A 27,896-nucleotide genomic window follows, 5' to 3' on the forward strand; every position below is an offset into this window, starting at 1 on the left:
AAAGCTGCTTTTTATTTGACTTTTTTTTTTTTTTTTTTGTAGAGACAGAGTCTCACTTCATGGCCCTCGGTAGAGTGCCGTGGTCTCACACAGCTCACAGCAACCTCCAACTCCTGGGCTTAAGTGATTCTCTTGCCTCAGCTTCCTGAGTAGCTGGGACTACAGGCGCCTGCCATAACGCCCAGCTATTTTTTGGTTGCAGTTCAACCGGGGCTGGGTTTGAACCTGCCACCCTCAGTATATGGGGCCAGCGCCTTACCGACTGAGCCACGGGCGCTGCCCAATAAAGCTGCTTTTTGAAAAGGAAAAAAGCATAATACTCTGTGAAATGATAATAAATCTGTGTAGGTGAGATGAATGATAACAGGGTTGGACATATTTTCTTTTTTTTCTTTTTCTTTTCTGTTTTTTTTTTTTTTTTAGAGACAGTCTCATTTTGTTGCCCTCGGTAGAGTGCTGTGGCATCACAGCTCACAGCAACCTCCAGCTCTTGGGCTTAGGGGACTCTCTTGCCTCAGCTTCCCGAGTAGCTGAGACTACAGACGCCAGCCACAACCCCTGGCTATTTTTGTTGCAGTTTGGCTGGGGTCAGGTTCGAACCCACCACCCTTGGTATGTGGGGCTGGCGCCCTACTGACTGAGCCACAAGCGCCACCCTGGACACATTTTCTTATTTATTAAAACTGGGTGATAGGTGTATCATAAATGGGCATTCCTTTGCAGTCTCTATTTTTGTCTATGTTTGAATTTACACAACAAAAAAATGAAGAGGGGAAACTTGAGATATAACTAAAAGAGGAAAAGCGTATACAGGCAGTCCCCAGGTTGTGACACATTCTATAGGTTTGTTCTTAAGTTGAATTTGTATGTAAGTCAGAACCGTTACATTTACCTAGTACCTGTAATATCCATTCATAAGTGCAACTTGTGTGTGAATCTGATATTTGTAACTCAGGGCTGCCTTTACCACTCTCTGATTGTGCTTTGATTTATCCTTCAGGATCAATAAGAAAATTCCTCGAGGACCACCTTCTCCTCCTGCACCTGTCATGCATTCTCCTAGCCGAAAGGTATTCTTTGTTATAGTCTAAAATCTTTTTTTCTGCTCATGATTTTATAAATAATCTCTTTATGACTATTTAGGTACCTATTTAGTGTACTCACCACACTGAGTTACAGTTTTTTTTATTTCTCAAGTTGAAATAGGGACCCAGTAGTGATTATAAAGTGTAGGTCCCAGAGTGCTTATAAGAATGTATATAGAATGTTAGCTATAAATTTCGTTATTAGTAACCTAAATCCTGCTTTTATTGCAATGAACAGAGTCTGCTGTTTCACATGAAGGATGTTGTAAGAAGTGAATACATGAGGACATTAAGTCTCTGATAATTGAGTGGCTTTTTATGATATATTTTATTACTCAAAAGAATAATTTATCTGAAATAAATCATACCACTTTAAATATGGAAAAATACTAGCCAGCATTCATAGCTATCAAAAATTATTTCTAGATTATTTTTCCATTTTTCACACACATGTCTAGGATCCATGATAAGGAAAGATAGTGTATAGAGTGCTACCAAAACAAAAGGTATTTTGGCCTTTGACTAAGTCTGTGTATGTCACTATGTATGGTATTGTCTTTGAAGAGAAATATTTTACTTGGGTTTTTAGCTAGAATGTAAATCTGAAAATGTTTTCTTTCTTCTCTCAATTCAGATGACTGTAAAAGAACAACAAGAGTGGAAGATTCCTCCTTGTATTTCTAACTGGAAAAATGCAAAGGTAATTAAGATGTCATAAAATCAGTATCTTAGTATTATAACCTACTGGAAGACACTATAGCGTGTGTAACTTTTTGAAACCATGGTATCTCACTTAGTTGAATCGTTTCAAAAAGGAATGCCCACCAACCATTTGGTTGGGAACAAAGCAGTCTGGTCACAACTCACCCTGCCAGAGGATCCGAGTCACACAGGCAGGGAAGCATTGTTACTTTGAAGGAACCCTTGCCGGGCAAGAGGTCTCCAGCTGGAATTAAAGTCCCTCTGTGCAGCATCAGAGAAAAAAAAAAAAGGGGGAACACCCAATTTATATGACTTTTCTTAATGTAATAGAAATACTAGTATGCCGGACACGTGAATACCATGTAGTTTTTTTTAGTGAATTGTAGCTATCAGAAACAAAAAGGCAGGTAATAGGATAAAGTACCATATCAATATAAGATGATACTCTTTAGAATATTCAAATTTAGGCTCGGTGCCTGTAGCTCAAGCGGCTATGGTGCCAGCCACATACACCCGAGCTGGCGGGTTCTAATCCAGCCCAGGCATTGTGGTGGGCGCCTGTAGTACTAGCTACTTGGGAAGCTGAGGCAAGAGGATTGCTTAACACCAGGGGTTTGAGGTAGTTGTGAGTTGTGACGCCATGGTACTCTACCCAGGGCTACAGCTTGAGACTCTGTCTTAAAAAAAAAAAGAAAAGAAATTTGTATCTTAAAAATTATTTCTGGGCGGCGCCTGTGGTTCAATCGGTAAGGCGCCGGCCCCATATACCGAGGGTGGAGGGTTCAAACCCGCCCCCACCAAACTGCAACCAAAAAATAGCCGGGCATTGTGGCGGGCGCCTGTAGTCCCAGCTACTCGGGAGGCTGAGGCAAGAGAATCACTTAAGCCCAGGAATTGGAGGTTGCTGTGAGCTGTGTGAGGCCACGGCACTCTACCGAGGGCCATAAAGTGAGACTCTGTCTCTACAAAAAAAAAAAAAATTATTTCTAAAAGAAATTAAACCAGTCTAATGATCATCTGACAAAAGAACAGAGCAGAGTAAGTATTTAAATATTTTCAGTGCTTTATAACATTGAAAGCTTAAGCTCTTTAAATCCTATACACCTCAGCTAATCTCCACAGCTTCTAAGAGTTTTTGAAGACTGTATAAAATGTGGGATATTTACATGGATGGTGCTGGAACATATTCCTCTTAGCAGAGTATCTCAAGAATGGAAGAAAAAGTATCCAATGTACTCAGCCCTACTGTGAAACTAATTCATAGCTTTCGTATGAAAACTATAACCAAATTATAACCTAAGAATATGGGGAAAGGGAGGGGAGAGAAGGGAAGAGGACGGCTGGAGGGAGGGTAATTGGTGGGACCACACCTACAATACATCTTACAAGGGTACATGTACTAAATGTAGAATACAAATGTCTTAATAACTAAGAAAATGCCAGGAAGACTGTATCAGTCTGATGAAAATATGTCAAATTGTAAAATTGTATATAAAAACCAGGGTATGGTGCCCCATGATTGCATTAATAGAAACAGCTATGATTTAATTAAAAAAAAGAATGTATAAAATGTGGAATAAATTTTCTAATCACTATTTCCTCTCTTTTCCCCGAATCACATGTCATGATTTTCGCTGATTGATAGATTAAGACAGAATCTGACTCCGCTGTTTGGGCTAAAATGCAGTGGCTTCATCACAGCTCACTACAACCTTGAATTCCTGGGTTTAAGTGATCCTCTTGCCTCAGCCTCCCAAGTAGCTGAGTCTACAGGCATATGACTCATGCCCTGCTAATTTTGTCTATATTTTTTGTACAGTCAAAGCCTCTATGTTGCTCAGGCTAGTTTGGTACTCCTTGACCTCAAGCAGTCCTCCAACCTGAGCTTCCCAAAGAATTACTGGCATGAGCCACCATGCCCTGCCTTGTGATTTTATTTTTGATGAATGAGGAAGGCCCTTTAATTTCCCTAAAGGAATTTATGTACTCAACCTAAAAACTAAAAGGTTGTTGATTAGTCTAATTTGGATTGCTTAATATGTATGCAACTAGTCTAATTTGGGTTGCTTAATATGTATGCAACTAAGTGTCTGGAGCTGGTCTGTAACGCTTCATTTTGTTAGGAGACCAGAAAGTAGAGGTCAACATTTGGGAGTCTACTCAGAAACCTGGGGAAATTAAACTAAGCCTAAAAGTTCCGTGGATGTTCCAGCATATTTCTTGTATTATTGAAATGGGATACAAAATTTCAAAATGTAGAATCTCAGTTTACTGGTAAATTTTATCTTATTTTCTATTTTCTAAAATTTAAAGGGTTTCAAGAAATTAACAAGTCGTTAAGACAGTACACCAGATTGATTAAACTACCTGTAGATACTAAGATTATAGTAATTTATTCTATCTTTGTAATTGTTTTAATTCACAGTTACTAACATGAGAAATCTTTTTGCAGAGTTTGAGCTCTAAAGTGTGATATATCATACAATCTGAGTTTAAATCCTAGCTCATCTACTTATTAACTCTCTAACCTTGGGGGATATTACCTAAGCATCAGTGAAGTGGACACGATAATGTTACTAGCCTCATAGTGTTATTGTGAAGGTTAAATAAAACCATAGGGGCAAAGTGCTTAATCTACCACACAAAGCACTCATTGTTAACTGTTGTTGTTTTGCATAATTGTGGAGAAAGATGTAAGAAAAACACTCTCCAACTAAATGGTTCTCAAAATGGATATATTTGAATTTAATTTTTTTAACTTAATTTTTATTAAATCATAACTATACATTTATGGTGTACAATGTGATGATTTGATATACAATGTGGAATGCTTAAATCAGACTGATTAATGTAAACATCACCTCACTTATTTTTTGTGGTAACACTTTTATAATTTACTTGTTTTGAAATGTACCTTTGCAGAGTGCACATGAGGCGAGATCCCACCAAATGTCCTCCTTCCTCCTGCCACTTGCCCTCCCCCTCCCCCTTCCCCTCATCTTCCCTCCTTGCTGGACTGTATTTGTGTTTTATCACTCCTATGAATGTGTAAGTGATTATATATTGGTTTCATAATAGTATTGAGTACATTGGATGCTTTTTTTTTCCATTCTTGAGATTTTATTCAACTCCATTACTAGGTATCTACCCAGATGAACAAAAATCATTTTACAACAAAGACATTTGGACCAGAATGTTTATTGCAGTCCTATTCATAATTGCCAAGTCATGGAAGTAGCCCAAATGTCCATCAACCCATGAATGGATAACAAATTGTGGTATATGTATACCATGGAATATTATGCAGCCATAAAAAGATAGAGAGTTTACATCTTTTATGTTTACCTGGATGGAGTTGGAACATAATTTTCTAAGTAAGTTTAATTTTAAATGAGTATTGTGGCTACTCTGTGACTGATGTTTTCTTCTGCTTTCACACTAGGGTTATACAATTCCATTAGACAAACGTCTAGCTGCTGATGGACGAGGACTACAGACGGTACACATAAATGAAAATTTTGCCAAACTGGCTGAAGCTCTCTATATTGCTGATCGGAAGGTTGGTCTGTTATAATTTACTTGTTTAATGCTCTTGATACTTTTAAAATCCATTCTTGGTTACTTAAGGTAACTGGTAATTTAGCTACAATACTGAATACCAAGAGAGAGTCTCACTTTTGTATGTGTGCCAGAGTTGGCAAGTAGACCTATACAGACACCCACCAGTGGTGATTTGGTTCCCCCCTCACAGCATGCTGAAATAATGATGTTAGGGTTTGGGCTGGTGGAGAGCTAGTGCACATAGGTTTTGAGAAAGATATATCCGGACAAAGATTAGAAAGAAGTTGTTTATTTAATTTTTCCCACGTGGAAACACTGAAAGAGAAGGAGATGGTGTTGGCAATGAGAATCAGGTACTTTGGCTTTTAATTTAGGGGGTGAGAAGGCTTATGGCTATAGCAAAATTAACGGGGTACTATGAAACTGATAACCTGAGGCAGGTTATCAAAGTCCAGGAGTTGGTTTCCTTACCTTTCCTTGGAGATAGGCTTTATCACTGGAGACACTGGTGACACTGCCTTCAAGATAAAGTTTTGGGCAGGGACCCCTGCTGTTCACTCAGAAACTCTTATTAAAAAAAAATTGTTAAAAGCAACTTTACATCTCTTTTACATCTGTTCAGCTCTTTCCAGAAGTTGTACAAAACAGAATAGGGTGTCTGTTAGCTGGAGAACTCAGGATAGATCTTTAACTGATATTAGGATATTGCAAGATTAGGTATTTTCCTGTTATTTTTGCAGGGCTGCCCCTTTCAAATGGTTGGCTAGGCTAGGAATTTTGTGAAGATTGCTCCTACTATTCTAGATTTCATAATTTTTCTCTATTTTAGATGTAGATGCCCTACAAAAGGGCATTTGGAAGAGCAGATCAACATTCTAATGAATTGAATACTACATAAAATGTCATTGATAGTTTTGACCAATATCAATATTATATATTATGGTATAGTTCACACAGATCATGCTATATATTTAGAACATAGAAAAGCATGTCTTTATCACAGCCAATAACTTTATAAAAATTCTAGTACATTTTAAGCTAAGGTTTTACATGGAGTTGACTTGATTGATCGTCAAAATTTAACCAGCGCCTGTTAAATTGATAATGGAAATTGCTTTATTGTCATCTTAATTTTGACTTTTAGATTTGTCTGTTTTTGAGACAGGGTCTCTCCCCGTTGCCCAAGCTAGCATGCAGTAGCATCATCTATAGCTCAGTGCAGTCTCAAATTTGTGGGTTCAAGCAGTCCTCCTGTCTTAGCTTCCCTGCTAATTATTTTTATTTTTTTGTAAAGACTGGTCTCTGGATATTGCTCAGGTTGGTCTAAAACTCCTGGCCTCAGGTAATCCTCTTGCCTCGGCCTCCCAAAGTGCTAGGATTACAGGTGTGAAACACTGTGCTCAGCCATTTATTTATTTATTTATACAGAGTCTCACACCCCTAGAGTGTCATAGCTCACTGCAACCTCAAACTCTTGGGCTCAAGTGATCTGCTTGCCTCATCCTCCCAAGTAGCTGGGTGTAGTTGCCCATATAGCCTATGGGTAGGAGGAGTGAGAGTTATAAACACCTGTATAGCTCAATAATGGAACACCTTGATGGAAAGGGCATGGAGAGGGATTTAGCTCTCCTAACAGGCATGAGAGCTCACAAAATGAGAGCAGTGGAATTGGCAGTCTCTACACCTATGGTGTTGAGAGGCACAGGATCAGCCTTATATTAGGCTGGAGGAGAAGGCAGTCGGGAGCATGCACAGACTCATTTACTCTGACTGTCTCCTCTGCCTACAGAACGCCAGCACGGCATCTCTCTGCTGAATATCACTAAGCTCTGCTACAGACTAAGATCTATCTTTCTAAAAAGACTGCTTTACTCTCTCTAAGACGTCTCTCTCTCTCTTTCCAGCTAAAGTAGATAGCCCCTCAGGCACCTAAGAGACCTGAGCAAGGTAACTTAGCAGTCCGCGTCCAGAACCTAGTTAAGCCAGGCCCGAGACCTGGCCAGTCCTGGGCCCTGACAGCTGGGGTTACAAGTTATTTGTCACAGCGCCCAGCTATTTTTTTTTTTTTGTAAAGACAGAGTCTCACTCTATGGCCCTCGGTAGAGTGCTGTGGCATCACACGGCTCACAGCAACCTCTAACTCTTGGGCTTAAGCGATTCTCTTGCCTCAGCCTCCCGAGCAGCTGGGACTACAGGCGCCTGCCACAACGCCCGGCTATTTTTTGGTTGCAGTTTGGCCGGGGCTGGGTTTGAACCCGCCACCCTCGGGTATATGGGGCTGGCGCCCTACAGACTGAGCCATAGGCGCCGCCCTACGCCCAGCTATCTTTAAAGACGGAGTCTCGCTCTTATTCAGACTGGTCTTAGAACTCCTGAGCTCCTGTAATCCACCTACCCCAGCCTCTCAGAGGGCTAGGATTACAGGCATGAGCCACTGCACCCAGCCCTGCTCAGCCTTTTAGATTGTTTTTCAGAAAGCATTAATGAAACATTTTACTTAGAAAATTGACAGGGGTCACTATCATTTCAACCACTAAAACATTCACAGAGTTAAAAATGCTGACCTTGTAGTATCTTCCAAGCCAGACATTGTTTTTAGTGGAGAAGAATCTTCATTTTAATCAGCAGTAACAAATCTGAAGTTAGATGATAGTTAACTTAGCCATTGGTACTGTCCTGTTTAATGTCTGACTTTACTAACAGGCTCGTGAAGCTGTGGAAATGCGTGCCCAAGTAGAGAGAAAAATGGCCCAGAAAGAAAAGGAGAAACATGAAGAGAAACTTAGAGAAATGGCCCAGAAAGCCAGAGAGAGGAGAGCTGGGATCAAAACCCATGTGGAAAAAGGTATGACATTCTCATTACCAAATTGAATTTACGCTGTGAATAATATGCCTGTATCTAATTTCAGAAGATCTGTTTTTTTTTTTTAAAGGAAACAAAAGTAGTAAGAGAATTAGATGTTTCAGAAATAATGTAGGAATAGAGAGTGACTTCTGTCTTACCTAGCTGAAGCAGAAGATAAGAGTATGTATTTAAAGGTAGCCCTTCAATATGCGACTATAATAGAAGTTTTTAACCTAAGCGATATACTTTACAGAATCACAGTCACTCAAATGATAGGCTTGATTTTTTTCTTAATTTTCTTGAGGTTAGAGAAATGAGAATGCCAACTAATTGATTCAGCTCCCTCATGTAGTAAAATAATCTAGAGTTTTTCTGTCTTGTAGGCTAATGCACTTCCAATCATTAAATCTGCTAGTATTTTCTCTCTGGCTTTAGTTAGTAATCTGTGCCGCTATATTTATTTAATTAGAGTGGGAAGATGAATTCCACTTCTAACTCAGGAAAATTTGTGAGTGATTTTTCTTTCATTAATAAATCCTAGCTTAGTATAATTATTCATTCATTCGGTTCACATTGAGTACCTACTTTGTGTAAAGTTCTCTAATAGACACCAGGTTTTCTGCTAGATGGTGAGGGGAATGGGATATATCAGTCAACATTCAAGTGGATGTAGACAGACAAAAAAAGTTATTTATGTAGTACAGTAGAAGGTAATGATTGCTGTGGAGAAAAATACAAGGAAAGGGGATATATAAGTGCCAGAAGTAGTGGGTGGTCAGAGTAAGCCTCACTCTGGGACGGTAACATTACCACAAAAACTGGGAGTGAGGAAGCAAGCCATGCGGTTATCTGGGGGAATAACAAAGCCAGAAGGATCAGCAAGTACAAAGGCCCTAGGTTGGGAGTACGTCTGGTATGCTTAGGAAGTCGGGAGGCCTGGATGGCTAGATTGTAGTGAAGAAGGAAGAAAAAAGTAGATGCAATGTCAGAGTAGCTAGGGCAGGTAGGAAAAGTGGCCAGATCATGTGTGGCCTTTTAGCCAATATAAGGATATAGCTTTTACTTTAAGTGACAAAGGAAGCGATTTAAGGGTTTTGAGTAGTAGAGTGACGTGATCTGATGTAAATTTTCCCAAGTTTTATTGGCATATAATTGGCAAATAAAAAATTGTATACGTTTAAGGTATACAATGTGATGTTTTGTTTTGAGACAGAGTCTTACTCTGTTGTAGGCTAGAGTGCCTGGTATCATCACTTACACCAACCTCAAACTCTTTGGCTCAAGCGCTTCTCTTGACTCTTGGGCTCAAGCGATCCTCTTGCCTCAGCCTCCTGTGTAGCTGGGACTACAGGTGTGAGCCACAACACTGGCTCATTTTTCTTTTCTATTTTTTTTTTTTTTTTAATAAAAACAGGGTTTTATTCTTGCTCAAACTGGTCAACTCCTGAGTTCAAGCAATCCACCTGCTTGTACCTCCCAGAATGTTAGGATTACACGGCGTCTGGCCACAACACAATGTACATGGTGAAATGTTTATCACTATTATGCTAATTAACATTTCAAGCTCATAAAGTTACTTTTTCAATTTTTTGTAAGAATAATTAAGATCTTGGGCAGCGCCTGTGGCTCAAAGGAGTAGGGCGTGGGCCCCATATACCAGAGGTGGTGGGTTCAAACCTGGCCCCGGCCAAAAACTGCAAAAAAAAATAATATTTAAGATCTGCTTTCCCAGAAAATGTCAAGTATACAATGCAGTATTGTTAACTATTATTAGCATATAGTACGTAAGATCTCCAGAACTCATTCATACTGCACAAGTAAAACTTTGTTCTTTTGGCCAATATTTTCCCTAACATAAACGTTTAAAAGATCACTCTGGCTGCTTTGTTAAAAATAGAAGACTGTGGGGCCAGCGCTGTGGCTTACGCCTGTAATCTTAGCACTCTGGGAAGCCGAGGCAGGTAGATAGCTTAAGCTCATGGGTTCGAGACCAGCCTAAACAAAAAGTGAGACCCCTGTCTCTACTAAAAATAGTAAAACTGAGGCAAGAGGATCGCTTGAGCCCAAGTTGGAGGTTGCTGTGAGCTATGAAGCCATATCGCTCTACCTAGGGTGACAGCTTGAGACTCTGTCTCAAAAAAAAAAAAGAAAATTAGAAGATCGTAGCATGGTCATGGGCAAAAATAGAGAAGCTATTTGGAGACTACTGCAATAAACAAATGAAAAATGGCTTTTCATCTAGAGGTGATGAAAACATGGTCAAATACTAGATGTATTTTTGAGTAGCACTAACAAAATTTGCTTATGGATTAGGTAGTGGTATGAAAGAAAAATAGGGTCAAGGATATCTCCAGAACTTTTGTCCTTGGCAGTTGGAAAGGATTAAGTTGCTCTTTACTAATGTTGGGAAGAATAGGTTTGAGAGGAAAGATGAGAAATTTAATTAATGATATGTTAAGTTATAAGATGGAGGTGTTAAGTGGGCACTTGGTTAAAGAAGTATAGAGTTCAACTATAGGGAATTAACCAAGACTATAGTAGTGATCCACTTCCCTGAAGCACGCATGAATGACTTAATATGGCAAGATGTAAATACCTACCTGTTATATACCTAGCCACTGAAGGCAAGTAGATGTAAAACTTAATGTATGTAAGCTCTCCAAACTGATAAGAAAAAACTAAAATAGTTCTTGAGAAATTAAAATTTTGAAAAATTTGTTGCCAGGTATTAGTCAAAACTAACATTTCAGTGGTTTTTTTATGCCAGGTGCCTCTCTGAGGACTTTACATGTATTACTTCATAATTCCTACAGCAACCTTATGCAGCGGTACTGTCATTATCACTTTTTTACAGAGGAAACTAGGGCTTAGAGTGATTAAGTAACTTGCATGAGGTCACATTGCTAATTTGTCATAGAAACAAGATTTGAATACAGATAGGTTGGCTCATGGGCTCATGCTCTTAACTATACTATATCTCCTCAGACTGGTGAAGGTAGAGAAAGTGAAGATAGACATAAATTAAGTAGAGATCAAGATATAGCCAGCCTCTCTGGAATACAAAGATTCTTTATTTCAAAGATTCTTTGAAAATATAAGGGAAAACTTATGCATAATTCTTTTTTCTGGCATTAAGAAAGTTTTCAAACATATGAAGAAGTCAAAGAATTGCATAATGACCACCATATCATATCCGCCTCATCTATTATTCAGTTAATATTTTTTTAACAACTAATATGCTCCCATGAAAGAAAAGCTTCACTGCTGAAGGGTGAATTCTACCAGATATTTAAAGAAGGACTATTCCAAACTATTCTAAAAAATTGAAGATGTGGGAATACTTCCAAACTCATTCTTTGAGGCTGACATTACCCTCTTAGCAAAACCTGACAAGGACAAAAATCACAACTACAGGCCAGTATTGCTGAACAGAGATGTAACAAAATGCTAGCGAACCAAACCTGCTAGCACCTGAACAAAAGGCTAGCAAACCAAATTCAACAATACCAAAAAAAAATTATTGATCATGATCAAGTGGGATTTATCCCAGGGATGCAAGGAGGGGATGGTTCAATATACACAAATCAATAAACGTGACAAATCACATTTAACAGAGTCAAGAACAAATTTCATATAGTTCGGTAGATGCTAAAAAAAGCATTGATAAAATTCAACATCTCTTCCTGATAAAAACTCTCAAACTGGTTACAAAAGGAACATACCTCAAAATAATAAGGGCCAGATATGAGAAATTCACAGTTAATATATTGAACAGAGGATAATTGAAAGATTTTCCTCTAAAATCTGGAACAAGACATGGGCTTTCACTACTTTTATTAACATGACACTGGAAGACTGGGTGCGGTGGCTCATGCGTACAATCCTAGTACTCTGGGAGGCCAAAGTGGGTGGATTGCTTGAGCTTAGGAGTTCAAGACTAGCCTGAGCAGGAGTGAGAACTCATCTCTACTAAAAATAGAAAAAGTAGCTGGGCGTTGTGGTGGGTGCCTATAGTCCCAAGTACTGGGGAGGCTTAAGCAAGAGGATCACTTGAGCCCATGAGTTTGAGGTTGCCATGAGCTATAACAGCACGACACTCTATACCCAGGGTGACAGAGTGTCTCAAAAAGAAAGAAAGAAAATGGGCATATGATCTGAATATATATTTCTCAAAAGGAGACAAATGGTCAACAAGTATAAAAAGAAGTACTCAGCATCACTAATCAGGGAAATAAAGATCAGGACCATAATGACAAATACCAATCTCACTCTCCTTAAGACGGCTATTGTCAGAAGACAACAATAGATACTGGCAAGGATCTGGAGATAGCAGAGTACAAGTGCACTATTGTTGGGAATGTAAATTAGTACTGCCACTATGGAAAATTGCATGGAGTTTCCTCAAAAAACTAAAAATAGATCCTATCACATGATCCAGTAGTCCCACTGCTGGCTATATATCCAAAAGAAAGGAAATCACTATAGAGATACTTGTACTCCCATGTTTATTGCAGCACTTTTCATAATAGCTGAGATAATCAACCTAAATGTCCATCAACAGAGGAATGGAAAAAGAAAATGTGTTTTATCTCTGTATGATGGAATATTACTCAGCCATAAAAAAGAAATTTGTCATTTGCAGCAATATGGATGGAACTGAAGGACAGTATGTTAAGTGAAATAAGCTAGCCACAGAAAGACAAATATCACATGTTCTCACTCATATGTGAGAACTAATAAAAGCTGATCTCATGGGAGTAGAAGATAAAATGATGGTTCCAGAGGCTGGGAAAGGAAGGGGGAGCAAGAGAAGGATGAAGAGAAGTTAGGTAATGGATTTGGTATAAACATTCTGTTAGAAAGAATACGTTCTAGTGCTCAGTAGTATAGTAGAGTTAACTACAATTAACAATAACTTACTATTTAAAATTAGCTTAAAAAGATTTTGAATGTTCCTGACACAAAGAAATGATAGATGTTTGAGATAATGGATATCCCAATTAAACTAATTTGATTATTACATATTGTATGTATATGTCAGATATCACATGTAGCCCATAAATAGGTACAATTTATTATGTATCAAGAAGAATTTTATTTAAAATTAAAAACATTGCAAAATTTATCCTATATCTACCTATCTCTATTCCTCTATCAGTCTACTTTGCATTTCAGAAGTTGAAAACAGTATACTTTACCCCTACAAACTTTAGCTACATGGATGATTCTAGCATTGATATTCAAAAATTAAACTAATACTATTCATTAGATTTAAATTCCAAGTAAATTTTAAAAGGTGGAGTGTGACTATAAAGAAGTTCATGGAGTTTTTTTGTCTAAATACTATTCTCTTATTCAAAATGTTAATGGATAAAGTAATTTTCGACTGTGTCCACACACACAGAGGATGGAGAGGCACGTGAGAGGGATGAAATCCGGCACGATAGACGAAAAGAGAGACAGCATGACCGGAATCTTTCCAGGGCAGCTCCTGATAAGAGGTAGGTGCTCTTTGAGATACATACAAATTGTGAAGAATGGGCCTTTTTCTACCTCTTTTTTTTTTTTTTGAGACGGAGTCTCAAATCTGGGACTTTGTGGCCTTAAAGTTAATACCATAGCTGCTTACTAAGTCTTACGGCTATAAGGAAATGCAAAGTACTCTCTGTATATAAAAAATTTAGGGACTCTAGGAACTTCTTTTGTTTCTTTTCTTTCTTTCTTTTTCTTTTTGAGACAGATCTCATTTTGTTGCCCTTAGTAGAGTGCTGTGCTGTCATAGCTCACAGCAACCTCAAGCTCTTGGGCTCAACCAATTCTTACCTCAGCCTCCCAAGTAACTGGGACTACAAGCTACTTTTAGAGACAGGTCTCTGGCTCAAGCTGGTCTTGAACTTGTAAGCTCAGGCAATCCCCCCGCCTCAGCCTCCCAGACTGCTAGGATTACAGGCATAAACCACCATACCCGGCCTCTTTTTTTTACCTTTTTAAGAGCATAGATTCAGTCCACTAAGATCAATTTTGCTTCTGTCCTTTTCCTCTTAAGTTTGATAACTTAATAAATTAGCACTTAATTGTTAATTGTTTTCTTTTTTTTTTTTTTTTGCAGTTTTTGGCCGGGGCTGGGTTTGAACCCACCACCTCTGGCATATGGGGCCGGCACCCTACTCCTTTGAGCCACAGGCGCCGCCCGTTAATTGTTTTCTTGCACTTAATTACTTTGTCTAGTAGAAGTGGCCCTCCCTGGAAGTAATCTTCTCTTCCATCATATTGCAGCATCAGTTAGGATTAACGAATATGAGGATATAGAAAAGGGAATTCAGATCATGTTTATGAAAAGGAAGTAGTGAATGAGACTCTTTTGGTCTGCTCTGTTCTTTCCTGACTCAAAGGGTAAGACAAATTGGCTATGTGCCTGTTCCTCTAGACAGGAAATAAGCTTTCAAACCTTATTGAGATCCTTTTATATGCACTGCACTATGCCTAGTACAAGGGGGAAAAAGAACAGATTTTGAAAGAAGTGAAAATTAGCTCATAAGTAATTTAACTCAACATTCAGAAAGAGCTTTCAGATAAAATGATTTGGGAGAATGTATGCAGCACTCTTTATAAATACAAACTTTTATGGAACAAACCAAATACATATATGGGACATAGAGTAAAGTAGGAAGTGAAGAATTTATGATTCACCAAAGGCTAAGGACTAAAATTGCTGAAAAGTTGAGTAGATGCTGTAATATGGAGGTGGAATTCTGAGTGAGATTTAAATACAAATATAAAACCTTTCCTTCTCAAATGGACAGTTTTCCATGTCCTGATCATTCTGTGAACTGATATAATTTATTTTTTCTAAGTCATATCTTAAACATGAGAAAAGATTCCTCTTGGTGATGTTCTTTGTTTAATTGGCATAATCTTCTTTTTTCTTTTGGGACAAGAATCTCACTCTGTTGCCAAAGCTAGAGTACCGTGGCCTCAGCCTAACTCACAACAACCTCAAACTCCTGGGCTCAAGTGGTCCTCCTATCTCAGCCTCCTGAGTAGCTGGGACTACAGGCCCCTGGCATAATGCCCAGCTAGTTTTTCTGTTTTTCACAGAGATGGGGGTCTCACTTCTTCTGAGCTCAAGAGATCCTCCCTCCTTGGCCTCCCAGAGTGCTAGGATTACAAGCCTGAGCCACTGAACCTGGCCACAGCAGAGAATTCTTACGAGTTTTGGGTAAATGTACAGTGTAGAAGAATGAAGTATGAAAGCGTTTAATGACAAACACTCTTGTTTGGGAATTCCTAAGTTGTAAGAATTAAAATGGCTCTACAGATAAATTGGGCCCTTTAAACCAGTAAAGTGAGAATTGGTAACATAGAAAAGCTGTAAAATTGTGATTGGATAAAAACCAAATTGTCTATAGAAATCATTTTGGGGTCTGAGCTTCTAGTAAAATAAGTGATTACAATTACAGTTTCATTAGAATGTAAATTTCATAATAGTTAAACAGCAGGGGAATTAATCTGAATATCAAAAATCATACTGAATTATCTTGTATTTGACATTTTCTTCAAAATTCTAATAAGAAAATGACTAAATATGATTAGGTAAAAGAGCTGATTCTAACCTATTGAAAATGATTCATATGACACATCTCATTTGCATCTATTTTCCTTACCTCTAAATCCTTCTGTAATAATAGCAAATATAGACAATAAAAATTTTATACCTCACCATGGTTGTTAGGTGACTCCTTGTATTAAAAGCTGGGTACAGTGGCTCACACCTGTAACTCCAGCACTTTGGGAAGCCAAGGCAGGATTGATTGAGGACAGGAGTTTAAGACCAGTGTGGGCAACAAAGCAAGATGCTACCCCTACAAAAGATAAAAATTAGCTGGACGTGGTGGTGCATGCCTGTAGTCTACTGGGGAGTCTAACACAGAAGAATTACTTGAGCCCCAAAGTTAGAGGTTACAGTGAGCTGTGATTGTGCCAATGCACTTAATTCTGGGTGACAGAAAAAGACCCTGTCTTTTAAAGAAAGAAAAAACAATTTTATGTCAAGAATGGGTCTCTTGAGTATTTTTGTTAGCTAACAGGAAAATCTACCTTTTTTTTTTTTCCTAGAGACAAGTCTCACTTTATTGCCCTTAGTAGAGTGCTGTGGCGTCACAGCTCACAGCAACCTCCAGCTCTTGGGCTTAGGTGATTCTCTTGCCTCAGCCTCCCAGGTAGCTGGGACTACAGGTGCCCACCACAACAGCCGGCTATTTTTTTGTTGCAGTTTGGCCAGGCCGAGTTCAGACCCGCCACCCTCAGTATATTAGGCCAGCATCCTACTCACTGAGCCACAGGCGCCACCCAGGAAAATCTACCTTTTTAATCATGTATATGAATTTCTGTAAGGGCTGTCAACCTGATTATGTGCATTATGAAGGAATATATAGTAGAACCTATGCAAGTTGACCACCCACTGGACTGTAAATAACTGGTGGTGGTCATATGGAGGGAGGTGGTCAACGTAAGGAACTAGGCCTATTGTACTAATACATACCTGTGGCGCATGTCCAGTCTGTGAAAATTAGATCAACTTAAGGAGGTGGTCAATGTAGGGAGGTGGTCAACTATGGAGGTTCTTCTAATATTCACAAGATGTGAACATTGACATGTTCATTTCTTTTGCTTCTGAGAATGGTTGTACTACAAATGTAAATTGAGTATATTCAGTTTGTATTGTAAAGCGTTTTCAGTTAGTAATTTCTTATTTCAAAATAGGTCAAAACTGCAGAGAAATGAAAATCGGGATATCAGCGAAGTCATTGCTCTTGGTGTGCCCAATCCTCGGACTTCCAGTGAAGTTCAGTATGACCAAAGGCTCTTCAACCAATCCAAGGTACAGTGAGTTTAGAAGTAGCATATCTTGTGTGTTGCTATCACTACCTATCCTTAGGGAAAAGAAAATTATCTGAGATTTGGATCAGCCTAAGGTTTGCCAATATGATGACAGAAAAAAATGGAAGTTTGTTGTAACTTAAGACACAAGTAAGATGAAATAGTTATGATTGTGACTGCTTAACAGTTGCCTGGGTGGCGCCTGTGGCTCAGTGAGTAGGGCGCCGGCCCCATATGCCGAGGGTGGTGGGTGCCAAACTGCAACAAAAAAATAGCCAGGCGTTGTGGCGGGCGCCTGTAGTCCCAGCTGCTCGGGAGGCTGAGGCAAGAAAATCATGTAAGCCCAAGAGCTGGAGGTTGCTGTGAGCCGTGTGACGCCATAGTACTCTACTGAGGGCAGTAAAAGTAAGACTCTGTCTCTACAAAAAAAAAAAAAAAAAAAAGAAAGTTGGCTAAAATTTGGGACACTAAGAGAAAATCAAAGAAATTAGGTAATAAAACTTGGTTTTATAGGTTCTGTTGTAAAGTCTTTTGTTTCTAAAACAGATCCCATGGTGTACAAAAGTAACTCTTAAATTATTTTTTTGATTGAATTCAGATTTTTTTTAATGTTGTAGAAACACAATTTAGAAATCTTTTTAAAAATGAAGCTGTGAAACTAAAGTACTAGACTGATTGTCAGCAAATCTGATCTCTAGTGCCAGTTGTCATTAACTTGACTAGGACACTTTAGGCCTGGAAGAAATACCTTTGTTATTTTAATTCATGTAACATTGATTACTAATTATACATAAGTCAGTAAGATCAAAGATAGATGCATATAGAAAAAAACGCAAGTATAGTCCAACGGGGGAGTAGAGTGGGGAGGATGGAAGGTGATTGGCAGAATCTCACCTAATGTGCACAATGTGAGGTGCTCAGCACGCCCCGTGGGAGAAGGGCTCAACTACAACTTGAACTTTACCTTTAGGTAACCTAAACATTTATACTTTCATATTAATCTGAAATAAAAAAATAAAAGTTAAAACTTCTAAACATTAAAAAAAAAATAGATGCATCTTTGCCGTCAAAGAATCCAGTCTTCTGGAGAAGGCAAATAGACAAACGTGTGTGTGTTATATGTGAGACAACATAAGACTGTAGAAGTTCTAGTAGGGAAAAGTTAATTATGACTTTGATTTTTTAGGAAGATTTGAAGGTAGCATTTGAGTAAGCCCATTTAAATAATAATTAGGTGATTTTTATATTCCTGGCATAGTTCTCAGTCTTTTACTTGTATTATCTCACTTAATCTTTTAAAAAAATCCTATGAAATCATACTATGCTATTGCTTAGATAAGGAAATTGAGGCAGAGACATTTAGCTAGTAACTGATGGAATTAAGATTCAAACTTGGAAGAAAAGAAATAGTAAAAGATATTAACAAATAGAAGAACATACCATGCTCCTGGCTGGGAAGAATCATCATTATCAAATGTCTACATTTCACAAAGCAATCTGCAGATACAATGCAATCCCCATTAAAATACTATCATCATATTTTCAAGATTTGGAAAAAATAATTCTTCATTTTATATGGAACCAGAGAAATATAGGCAATACCAAAGGCAATTCTTTTTTTTTTTTTTTTTTTTTTTATTGTTGGGGATTCATTGAGGGTACAATAAGCCAGGTTACACTGATTACAATTGTTAGGTAAAGTCCCTCTTGCAATCATGTCTTGCCCCCATAAAGTGTGACACACACCAAGGCCCCACCCCCTCCCTCCAAAGGCAATTCTTACTAATAAAAATAAAACCAGGGGTACCACCCTAACAGACTATAGGCTATACTACAAGGCCATAGTGATCAAAACAGTATAGCATTGGCACAAAAATAGAAACATTGACATTTGGAACCAAATAGAAAACCATGAGATTAAATTAACCTTTTTACAGCCACCTGATCTTTGATAAACCAAACAACATAACAATGGGGGAAAGAATCTCTGTTCAATAAATGGTGTTGGGAGAACTGGATAACCACATGTAAAAGACTAACTGGACCTGTACCTCTCATCACTTACAAAAATTGATTCAAGATGGATAAAATTTAAATCTAAGGCATGAAACAATAAAAAACCTCCAAGAAAGTATGGGGAAAACACTTAAAGATATTAGCCTGGGGAAAGAGTTTATGAAGAATACTTCTGTGGGAATTGCAACAACAAAAATAAACAAATGGGGCTTACTTAAACTGAAAAGCTTTCATACAGCTAAGGAAACAACCAAAGCAAACAGACAACCAACAGAATGGGAAAGGTATTTACATATTATGAATTGAACAAAAGCTTGATAACTAGAATCTACGGAGAACCCAAATTAATCAAAAAAAGAACCAACAATCCCATATATCACTGGGCAAGAGACATGAATAGAACCTTCTCTAAAGAAGACAGACGAATGGATAACCAAACATATGAAAAAAATGCTCATTGTCCCTAATCATCAGAGAACTGCAAATCAAAACTACCCTGAGATCTCACCTGGCCTCAGTGAGAGTGGCCCACATCACAAAGTCTCAGCTGGAGATGCTGGTGTGGATGTGGAGAGAAGGCAACACTTTTACATTGCTGGTGGGACTTCAAACTAATACAGCCTTTTTGGAAGGAAGTATGAAGAATCCTAAAAGAACTCAAATTAGACCTCCCATTTGATCCTGCAATCCCATTACTAGACAACTAACTACCCAGAAGAAAAAAGAAAGCATCTTATCATAAGGACATTTGCACTAGACTGTTTATCACAGCTCAATTCACAATTGCCAAATTGTGGAAACAACCTAAATGCCCACCAATCCAGGAATGCATTAACAAGCTGGGGTATATGTATACCTTGGAATACTATTCAGCCATTAAAAGATAGAGACTTTACATCTTTTGTATTAACCAGAAAAACCCCATATACCCAAGGCAATTCTTTTTTTTTTTTTTTTCTTTTGTAGAGACAGAGTCTCACTTTATGGCCCTCGGTAGAGTGCCGTGGCATCACACAGCTCACAGCAACCTCCAACTCCTGGGCTTAAGCGATTCTCCTGCTTCAGCCTCCTGAGTAGCTGGGACTACAGGCACCTGCCACAACGCCCAGCTATTTTTTGGTTGCAGTTCAGCCGGGGCCGGGTTTGAACCCGCCACCCTCGGTATATGGGGCTGGCGCCTTACTGACTGAGCCACAGGTGCCGCCCCCAAAAGGCAATTCTTAGTAATAAAAACAAAGCCTGGGGTATCACTTCAAATTTGGAAGAAAAGGAATAGCAGAAGATATTAACAAATGGAAGAACATACCATGCTCCTGGTGGAACACATTCTTATAAAGCATTACAAGAATGGTGAAGCAAGAATCTAATGTACTCAATTCCAATATGAAGGCAGTAGATGATCTAATACAAAGTGGGGGGTAGGAGAATGAGGGAGCAGAGATAGGAGAGGCAAATGGGGGGGTGTCATGTTGTATGGCACACCTCTTGGGGACAGGACACAATTATAAGAGGGACTTTATCTAAGAAATGTAACAAATTCTTTGTACCCTCAATGAATCCCAAACAATAAAATAGTAAACTAGTCCAGATGGAATCTAAGCCAATTATAAATTACACTGTACAAATGAAGATAGCACCACCTACTAGCAAAAGCCTAAGGAAATAAACTTTTATTTGACTTGGCTTAAACACAGACAGAAATCTAAATTTTTGATTAAGGGGTTAGTATAACAGATTTATGGGGAATATTTATTTCCAAATAACAAAAAGTATATAAAAGAAAAGATTCAAACTTGGACATCTTTCTTATTCCAAAGCTTTGTTCTTAACCACTATTCAGTGGCAACTTACCAGCCTAAGCAAAGGGATGAAAGTTCCACATAGGCTCGGCGCCCGTAGCACAGTGGTTACAGCACCAGCCACACCAAGAGTGGTGGGTTTGAACCCAGCCTGGGCCAGCTAAACAACTGTAACATAAAATAGCCAGATGCTGTGGCAGGCACCTGTAGTCCCAGCTACTTGGGAGGTTGAGGCAAGAGAATCACTGGAGCCCAAGAGTTGAGGTTGCTGAGAGCTGTGACGCCACACTCTACCAAGGGTAATAAGTGAGACTGTCTCAAAAAAGAAAGAAAAAAAATTATGCAAAAATTATTTTTCGATTGTTTTGTTGACTTAACATGGAGCACATTATAATTGCTATTAATAGTGATGTCTGCAGGCAGTTAAAGAGTATAACATTATTCTTTGCTGTAAATGGCATCATTGCAGTGTTTTACAATTTTTTATCTTTTTGCCACCATGTCTATACAAATTGAAATTGTCAAGTTCCTCCTTAAAGTAGTACTTCACAATTCTGATGACTAATTAAACTTGGTGATGACTTAACCATATCAAATCTAAGCCTCTGGGTAAGGACCCAAAGGTGATAGAAACAAAAGTTTATATATATGAGCCTTATGAGTTTAATGAAGACCTTTTTAAATTCTTTAGTTCATGTTGTTGAAAATGTGAACTATAAATGAGCAAGGGCTTACTCTTCCTAGGAATGTTACCAGATTCAGCTTTTAATAAAAATATTGTATGCATCTTTAAATTTTTATCCTTATTTCCACAGGGCATGGACAGTGGGTTTGCAGGTGGAGAAGATGAAATTTACAATGTTTATGATCAAGCATGGAGAGGTGGTAAAGATATGGCCCAGAGTATTTATAGGCCCAGTAAAAATCTGGACAAGGATATGTATGGTGATGACCTAGAAGCCAGAATAAAGACCAACAGGTACCGAGTCAGGCAACTCAAACTCACTTTCAGTGTTTACCAGTGAAAACAGTATTTCATAGTCCTTTCTCTTTTTCCCTAGATTTGTTCCGGACAAGGAGTTTTCTGGTTCAGACCGTAGGCAGAGAGGCAGAGAAGGACCAGTTCAGTTTGAGGAAGATCCTTTCGGCTTGGACAAGTTTTTGGAAGAAGCTAAACAGCATGGTGGCTCTAAAAGACCCTCAGATAGCAGCCGCCCCAAGGAACATGAGCATGAAGGCAAGAAAAGGAGGAAGGAGTAGAAACATGTCTCTTCAAAATAAATGAACTATTATCCATAACCCTAATGATGCAATTCTTAAGGGGAACACTTTGTAAATGGTCAGGATAAAAACCAAATCTGGGTGCCAGATCCCAGCACTACTTTTTATTATGGAAGAAAGGGGGGAAATAGAAAAATCTACTTTGAATTAGTTTTTTTAAAGAGTGGGTTGTGTTTGTGCTTCTCCTGCCTTTCGGCATTTATAGAACATACTGCCCCACATATAAAGTTAAGACCACTTTTGTGTGACAGTAGTATGGGGCTAATATTTTGTGTACAAACTGCTTATGAATACAGTTACCCCAACCATGATGAGTAGAAGGACATTCACATATTGGAACTGTCCTGCCAAATGACTTTCCCCCCCTACTGTGCTCTGTTTTAATTTGGAGTGGGGAATGTAAGCTCTTGCTTGGTACAACTATTGTTTCAAATAAAACCATTTAGACAAAATTCTCAGTTATGTCAACTTTATTTATAGGTATAATAGTCTTAATCTTTCTCTTCATCTGATGTTTGGTACTCTGGCAAAACTTTTGGTCTTTTAGCTTGAACCTGGAGCTGAAAAAAAGTCAAATAAGCATTGTAAAAGCATTGTAAGGGAGCAATGTCAGCAAAAACATTTAAAATTACCATTTTAAGACTGCCTTTTTGTTATGCAGTCAGTACCAATAATTCAAGCAGTTGCTATGTTCCTTGTTCGTAACACTCCCTAAATTCCCATTAAGTTATGTCAATTTGGCCCAAGATCACATAGTAAGTGGGAAAGCCAGGATTTTTATCACCAATTTACCTGACTTAAAAGCAGACTGCTGTTTCCTCTGTTCTGTGTTACATACACCTTGCTACCCATTAAATGGTCTTTATGTACTTCCCTCTCCAGATCTTTTAAAACTGGACACTATCTCCACCACTCTGTAACAATCTTAGGCAGTTTCAGTTGGTTATAAAGCTTTTAAGAGTCCCTGCCATTCCACACTTCTGACCTATGTGATACACAGAAAGCTCATCGTCGTATAGTATAGAAACACTTACCTTTACTCCATCAATGATATGATTTTCCTGTTGTAGTGCATTCTGAAGTTCTTCCTCTGCAGAAAATTGAACCCAACCTAAACCTCTGTGAAAGCCAGTCTCTTTGTCCTAAGAATTTTAAATACAGGAAGGTTAGTCACGATCTCCTAAAAGTTCCCATGAGCTCCAAACTACCAACTTTTTCATCTGCCAAAATCAGCTGATTGACATTAACAAATGTGAATAACCTTGACTTAGTACATGTTTACTCCTGAGATGCTCAGAGCTAAATCTCTGTTAAACTTACTCTCCATCTGCTTTTGTGCCAATAGAGAAGACATGGTAATGACTTTGTTATTCTGACGACCCACACAAACAGTAATAAACCAGGGAAATTTTGATCACAATAATTTTTTTTTCTTTTGCAGTTTTTTGGCCAGGGCTGGGTTTGAACCCTCCACCTTCAGTATATGGGGCCGACGCCCTACTCCTTGAGCCACAGGCGCTAAACCAGGGAAATTTTGATCCTATTCTTATTTCTAACCTTGTTTCTATAAACTAGAAAATAAAGCCTTAAAACCTGTTTTATCTGCTCATTTCTGAGACTGTCACTACCACTATTATCATCACATGTTCCTCATTTAAAAAATGGGAAAGACAATTATCTTTAATCTAGTTCCAGACTTCTGGTTGCTTTAAATAATTTTGCTACTTTCCCTTGTACAAAAGGCAGAGTGCTTTTCATTCAACCTATCCATCACAAATGGAAGGGATTCTAGTACATCTCTACCCCTCCAGGCCTGCAATAAAGGACAGATGCTGTGATATCTATTCAGTGTAGATGACCATTTCTCATTAGTCTTATTACTAAGTTATGCTGTGCAAAACCCCCAATGTTTAGAAACTAACATAATGCAGGAAATTTCTGGGGATGTCTCGATCCGCTCTTACCTCTTACAGATGACAATTTCTAAAGTACTCATTTATCACCGTGTGACTATTTCCACAAGTGAAAGTTATTAAACATTTAGTAAAACTTGGGTAACACGTACTTAAGATAGGAACCAGGGTTTCTAACTTGAGTCCATAAATTTAACTGAAAACTCATTTTTTTCCTGTAGAATTTTATTTAGTTTCACTAAGAAGGAAAGCCTTCTGGCTCGGCGCCTGTGGCTCAAGCAGCTAGGGAGCCAGCCACATACACCTGAGCTGGCGGGTTTGAATCCAGCCAGGGCCCGCCAAACAACAATGATGGCTACAACCAAAAAATGGCCAGGCGTTGTGGCAGGCACCTGTACTTCCAGCTACTTGGGAGGCGGAGACCGTAGAATCACTTGAGCCCAGGAGTTGGAGGTTACTGTGAGCTGTTATGCCACAGCACTCTGCCCAGGGCAATAGCTTGAGGCTGTCTCAAAAAAAGAAAAAAAGCCTTCTTTTATTTAAATCAAAATTGTTCCTTTTAGGTCCTAAGTTATTTTACTTATATATAAGATTACAACTAAAAAAAAAAAGAAACTTTTTCTTTCTTTTTTTTAAGAAATTTTTTCAAGGTATAGGCTCACACCTATAATCCCAACACTCTGGGAGGCTAAGATGGGAGGATAGAGTCAAGTCAGGAGTTTGAGAATGGCCTGCACAAGATCAAGATCTGTCTCTACCAAAAATTAGCCTAATTTTTCTGTTTTTAGTAGAGATGGATCTCGATCTTGTGCAGGCCATGCTACAGCTGAGGCCTGTAGTCGCAGCTACTCAGGAGACTGAGGCAGGAGAATCGCTTTAACAGAGGAATTTGAGATTGCTGTGAGCTATGATGACACCAGTGCATTCTAGCTTGGGCAACATAGACTGTTCCTAATTAATTAAATGCCTTTTAAAAAACTGTACTTTTTAAAATTCTAGAAATTTTTCATGTCCATAATGTATGTGCCTCATTCCTTTCATTAACTACGTACTGTACAATTCCATCGTCATCAATCATTCCCACCAATGAACACTTAGGTTTTTTCCACTTGATATTAAACTGCTTTGGATAATTTTAATCACACATATCTGTAAGATAAATTCCTAGACATGGAATTGCTAGAGCAAAGCAAATGCAAATTTTTAATATTTTTTACTTGTTTTTGAGACAGTGTCTCACTATGTTGTCCTAGGTAGTGTGCCGTGGCCTCACAGCTCACAGCAATCTCAAACTCTTGGATTTAAGTGAGTCTCTTGCCTCAGGCTCCCAAGTAGCTGGGATACAGGCACTCACCACAATGCTCGGCTATTTTTCTGTTGCAGTTGTCATTTTTGCTCAGCTGGCCCAGAATGGGTTTGAACCTGCGAGCCTTGCTTTATGTGGCTGACACCTAACCACTGTGCTATGGGCGCCAAGCCACAAATTGTTAATTTTAAACTTCTCAATAATTTAAGTGCCAGTTTCCCTACACCTTCACCAGCACTTGATATGAGTAATCTGTTAGATCTTTGGAATTTAACATTAAACCAAGGGTTAAGAATTCAAGTCCCCAGCCAGATACAGTGGCTCACGCCTATAATCCCGGGAGGTTGAGGCGAGCAGATTGCTTGAGCTTAGGAATTTGAGACCAGCCTAAGCAAGAGTAGACCCCCATCTCTAAAAAATAGACAGGCATGTGGTGGGAGCCTGTAGTCCCAGCTACTCGAGAGGTTGAGGCAAGAGAATCACCTGAACCCAAGAGTTTGAGGTTGCTGTGACCTATGACACCATGGCATTCAACCCCAGGGCGAATGAGTGAGACTGTCTCCAAGGGGGTGAGGGGAGAGAATTTAAGTCCTTTTAAATTGATAGTTACCATAGCCCTTTTAGTGCTGTGAGGAAAAAAGGGTAGTTTCAGTGAAGTGTGTGTAAACTATGTCAACTATCATACCCAATAATGATAAAGCCCAATAATTCTAGAAAGCCCACAGGAAAAAAGCCCAGTAATTCTAGAAAGCCCACAGGAAAAAAAACTTAGGATAAAGCCATAAAGCTCAGTATAAGAGAGAACAAATTTACAGGCTGACTGTTCTTCATGAGAAAAGGAAAGGAAAAATAATTCATATTAAAATAACTATTTTAAATACTAAAAAAACCTGGTACTCAGTAAGAACAAAACAAATTCTCTGCCAATTAGTTCCATGATAAAAATTGTTCTCTACTATTTGAAGTCCTTATCAGAATACTGTAGTAGGCAGAATTTTAAGATGAGTCCCAGGATATCCATGCATTCCCTCCCTTGAGGTGAGACATGTGACTTGCTTCTAATCAAAAGAACATGGCAAAGGTTATGGGGCTATTGCTCCCTTGATTGGGTAATATGGCAACTGTGATAGGGTGTCACCCCTGTGATTATGTTAATATATGAAACTAACTGGAGAAATTCCATTGCTGGTTTTAAAGAAACAAGCTGCCACACTGTAAAACAGAGAAACCAGGTAGGAGTTGAGAGTTGTCCCCAGCTGAAAGCCATAAGTCAGCAGGAAAACAGAGACTTCAGTCCTAGGGTTGAAAAATGAATGCCATTAAATTGAAGGAGCTTGGAAGGCAGTCTTTTCCCAGTTGAGCCTCTCAAGAGACACACTGCAACCCCCGGTAGGCTATATGCCCAGCTATGAGACAATATATGTGTGTTTGAGCCATTACCATTGTGCTAATTCGTTACATGACAATAAAAAACTAACAGAAATACCTATAATAAGCTTATTTTTAATAAGTATCACCCATAATTCTATCAATAAAGACAGCTTCAGTCCATTAGATATTAATATAAGCTAATGTGCTTTGATTAAAAATCAAGAGTTAAAGGATAACATTAATACTTTTTTAAGATGATACTCACAAAAAGTACAAAGCACCTTCGTATATGGCCAAACTGTGCGAAGTGTTCTCTCAGCTCATCTGTATAGGGAGGGAAAACAAACTTAAAAGTAGATAAGGATAAGTGTGATAGCTCATGCCTGTAATCCCAGAACTTTGGGAAGCTAAAGCAGGAGGATCACTACAGTCCAGGAGTTCAATACCAGCCTGCAAAACATAGCAAGACCCCCATCTCTAAAAAAAAAAAAAAAAAAGTTTAGCCAGGCATGGTAGCACTTTAGTCTCAGCCATTCAGGAAACTGAGGCAGGAGGACAGCTTGAGCCCAGGAGTTTGAGGCTACAATGAGCTATGATTGTGCCGCTGCCCTGCTGTCCTTTAAATCAAATTCCTGAAATTGCCTTTTAGCTTTTCTCCACGCCTTCAATCTTGCCATCTTGAATTGACCCACCACACTGCAGTCAAAATAATCACTTCTAAATCTTAAACGTTTAAATAAGTAAGCCTTTCCAACAAACACTCCGAAAGGCAGGGGATCGTGAATTCGTGCCCTTTGGGGTTAATTGCAGAGAAAATTTCCTTCTGCTCACCGGCTTGCTAAAGAGCAAACTCAGGCTCCTCAACCAGCCACCACGTTGACTGAAATGCTCTGCAGAAAGCATGTTCTGAAAATCGCTTGAACCTAAAAATTCTGCTCCTCCCACAACTCCATCACTCACTCGATGCAGCAGTCCAAGGAATTTTTCTAACAAAAGCAACGGGCCGACTAATACTCGTACGCAGGGCCGTGACACCCCTCGCTGCCGAGGCCGCCATCTTTAAACTGAAAGCCACTCAGCACTGGGGTTGCGACCCCGGAAGAACCAAGCGGATCCGGAGCAAGGAACGCTGCTTCC

General features: G+C 38.8%; 2 protein-coding genes across 2 annotated transcripts in view; one reads left to right on the plus strand and one right to left on the minus strand.

The window, feature by feature from the left end:
* SNW1 (SNW domain containing 1) overlaps positions 1-22,621 on the plus strand; it is a 38,967-nt gene extending 16,346 nt beyond the window's left edge. Inside the window, exons 7-14 of the mRNA XM_053601512.1 lie at positions 1,001-1,070; positions 1,720-1,785; positions 5,230-5,346; positions 8,052-8,193; positions 13,598-13,694; positions 16,957-17,074; positions 21,704-21,867; positions 21,950-22,621. Of these exons, the coding sequence (XP_053457487.1) occupies positions 1,001-1,070; positions 1,720-1,785; positions 5,230-5,346; positions 8,052-8,193; positions 13,598-13,694; positions 16,957-17,074; positions 21,704-21,867; positions 21,950-22,148 (973 nt within the window). The 3' untranslated portion in view covers positions 22,149-22,621. The remainder of the gene's footprint in view (positions 1-1,000; positions 1,071-1,719; positions 1,786-5,229; positions 5,347-8,051; positions 8,194-13,597; positions 13,695-16,956; positions 17,075-21,703; positions 21,868-21,949) is intronic.
* SLIRP (SRA stem-loop interacting RNA binding protein) lies at positions 22,622-27,828 on the minus strand. Its single transcript, XM_053601513.1, has 4 exons — positions 27,720-27,828; positions 27,025-27,083; positions 23,204-23,311; positions 22,622-22,729 (listed from the first exon to the last, which is right to left on the minus strand). Exons 1-4 carry the CDS (start codon positions 27,814-27,816, stop codon positions 22,661-22,663), a joined length of 333 nt encoding a protein of 110 aa, XP_053457488.1. The 5' UTR covers positions 27,817-27,828; the 3' UTR covers positions 22,622-22,660.
* Between the last annotated feature and the right edge of the window lie 68 nt (positions 27,829-27,896).

The sequence above is a fragment of the Nycticebus coucang genome, chromosome 9, assembly GCF_027406575.1.
Source record: "Nycticebus coucang isolate mNycCou1 chromosome 9, mNycCou1.pri, whole genome shotgun sequence".
In the NCBI taxonomy this organism is placed as follows: domain Eukaryota; kingdom Metazoa; phylum Chordata; class Mammalia; order Primates; family Lorisidae; genus Nycticebus; species Nycticebus coucang.

Coding starts and splice junctions, on each gene's coding strand:
- SLIRP (XM_053601513.1), bottom strand. CDS start 27,816: ATGGCGGCCTCGGCAGCGAGGGGTGTCACGGCCCTGCGTACGAGTATT. Junction 23,312..27,024: donor GAAGGTGCTTTGTACTTTTT/GTGAGTATCATC, acceptor TAAAATTCTTAG/GACAAAGAGACTGGCTTTCA. Junction 22,730..23,203: donor ATATCATTGATGGAGTAAAG/GTAAGTGTTTCT, acceptor ACTTTTTTTCAG/CTCCAGGTTCAAGCTAAAAG.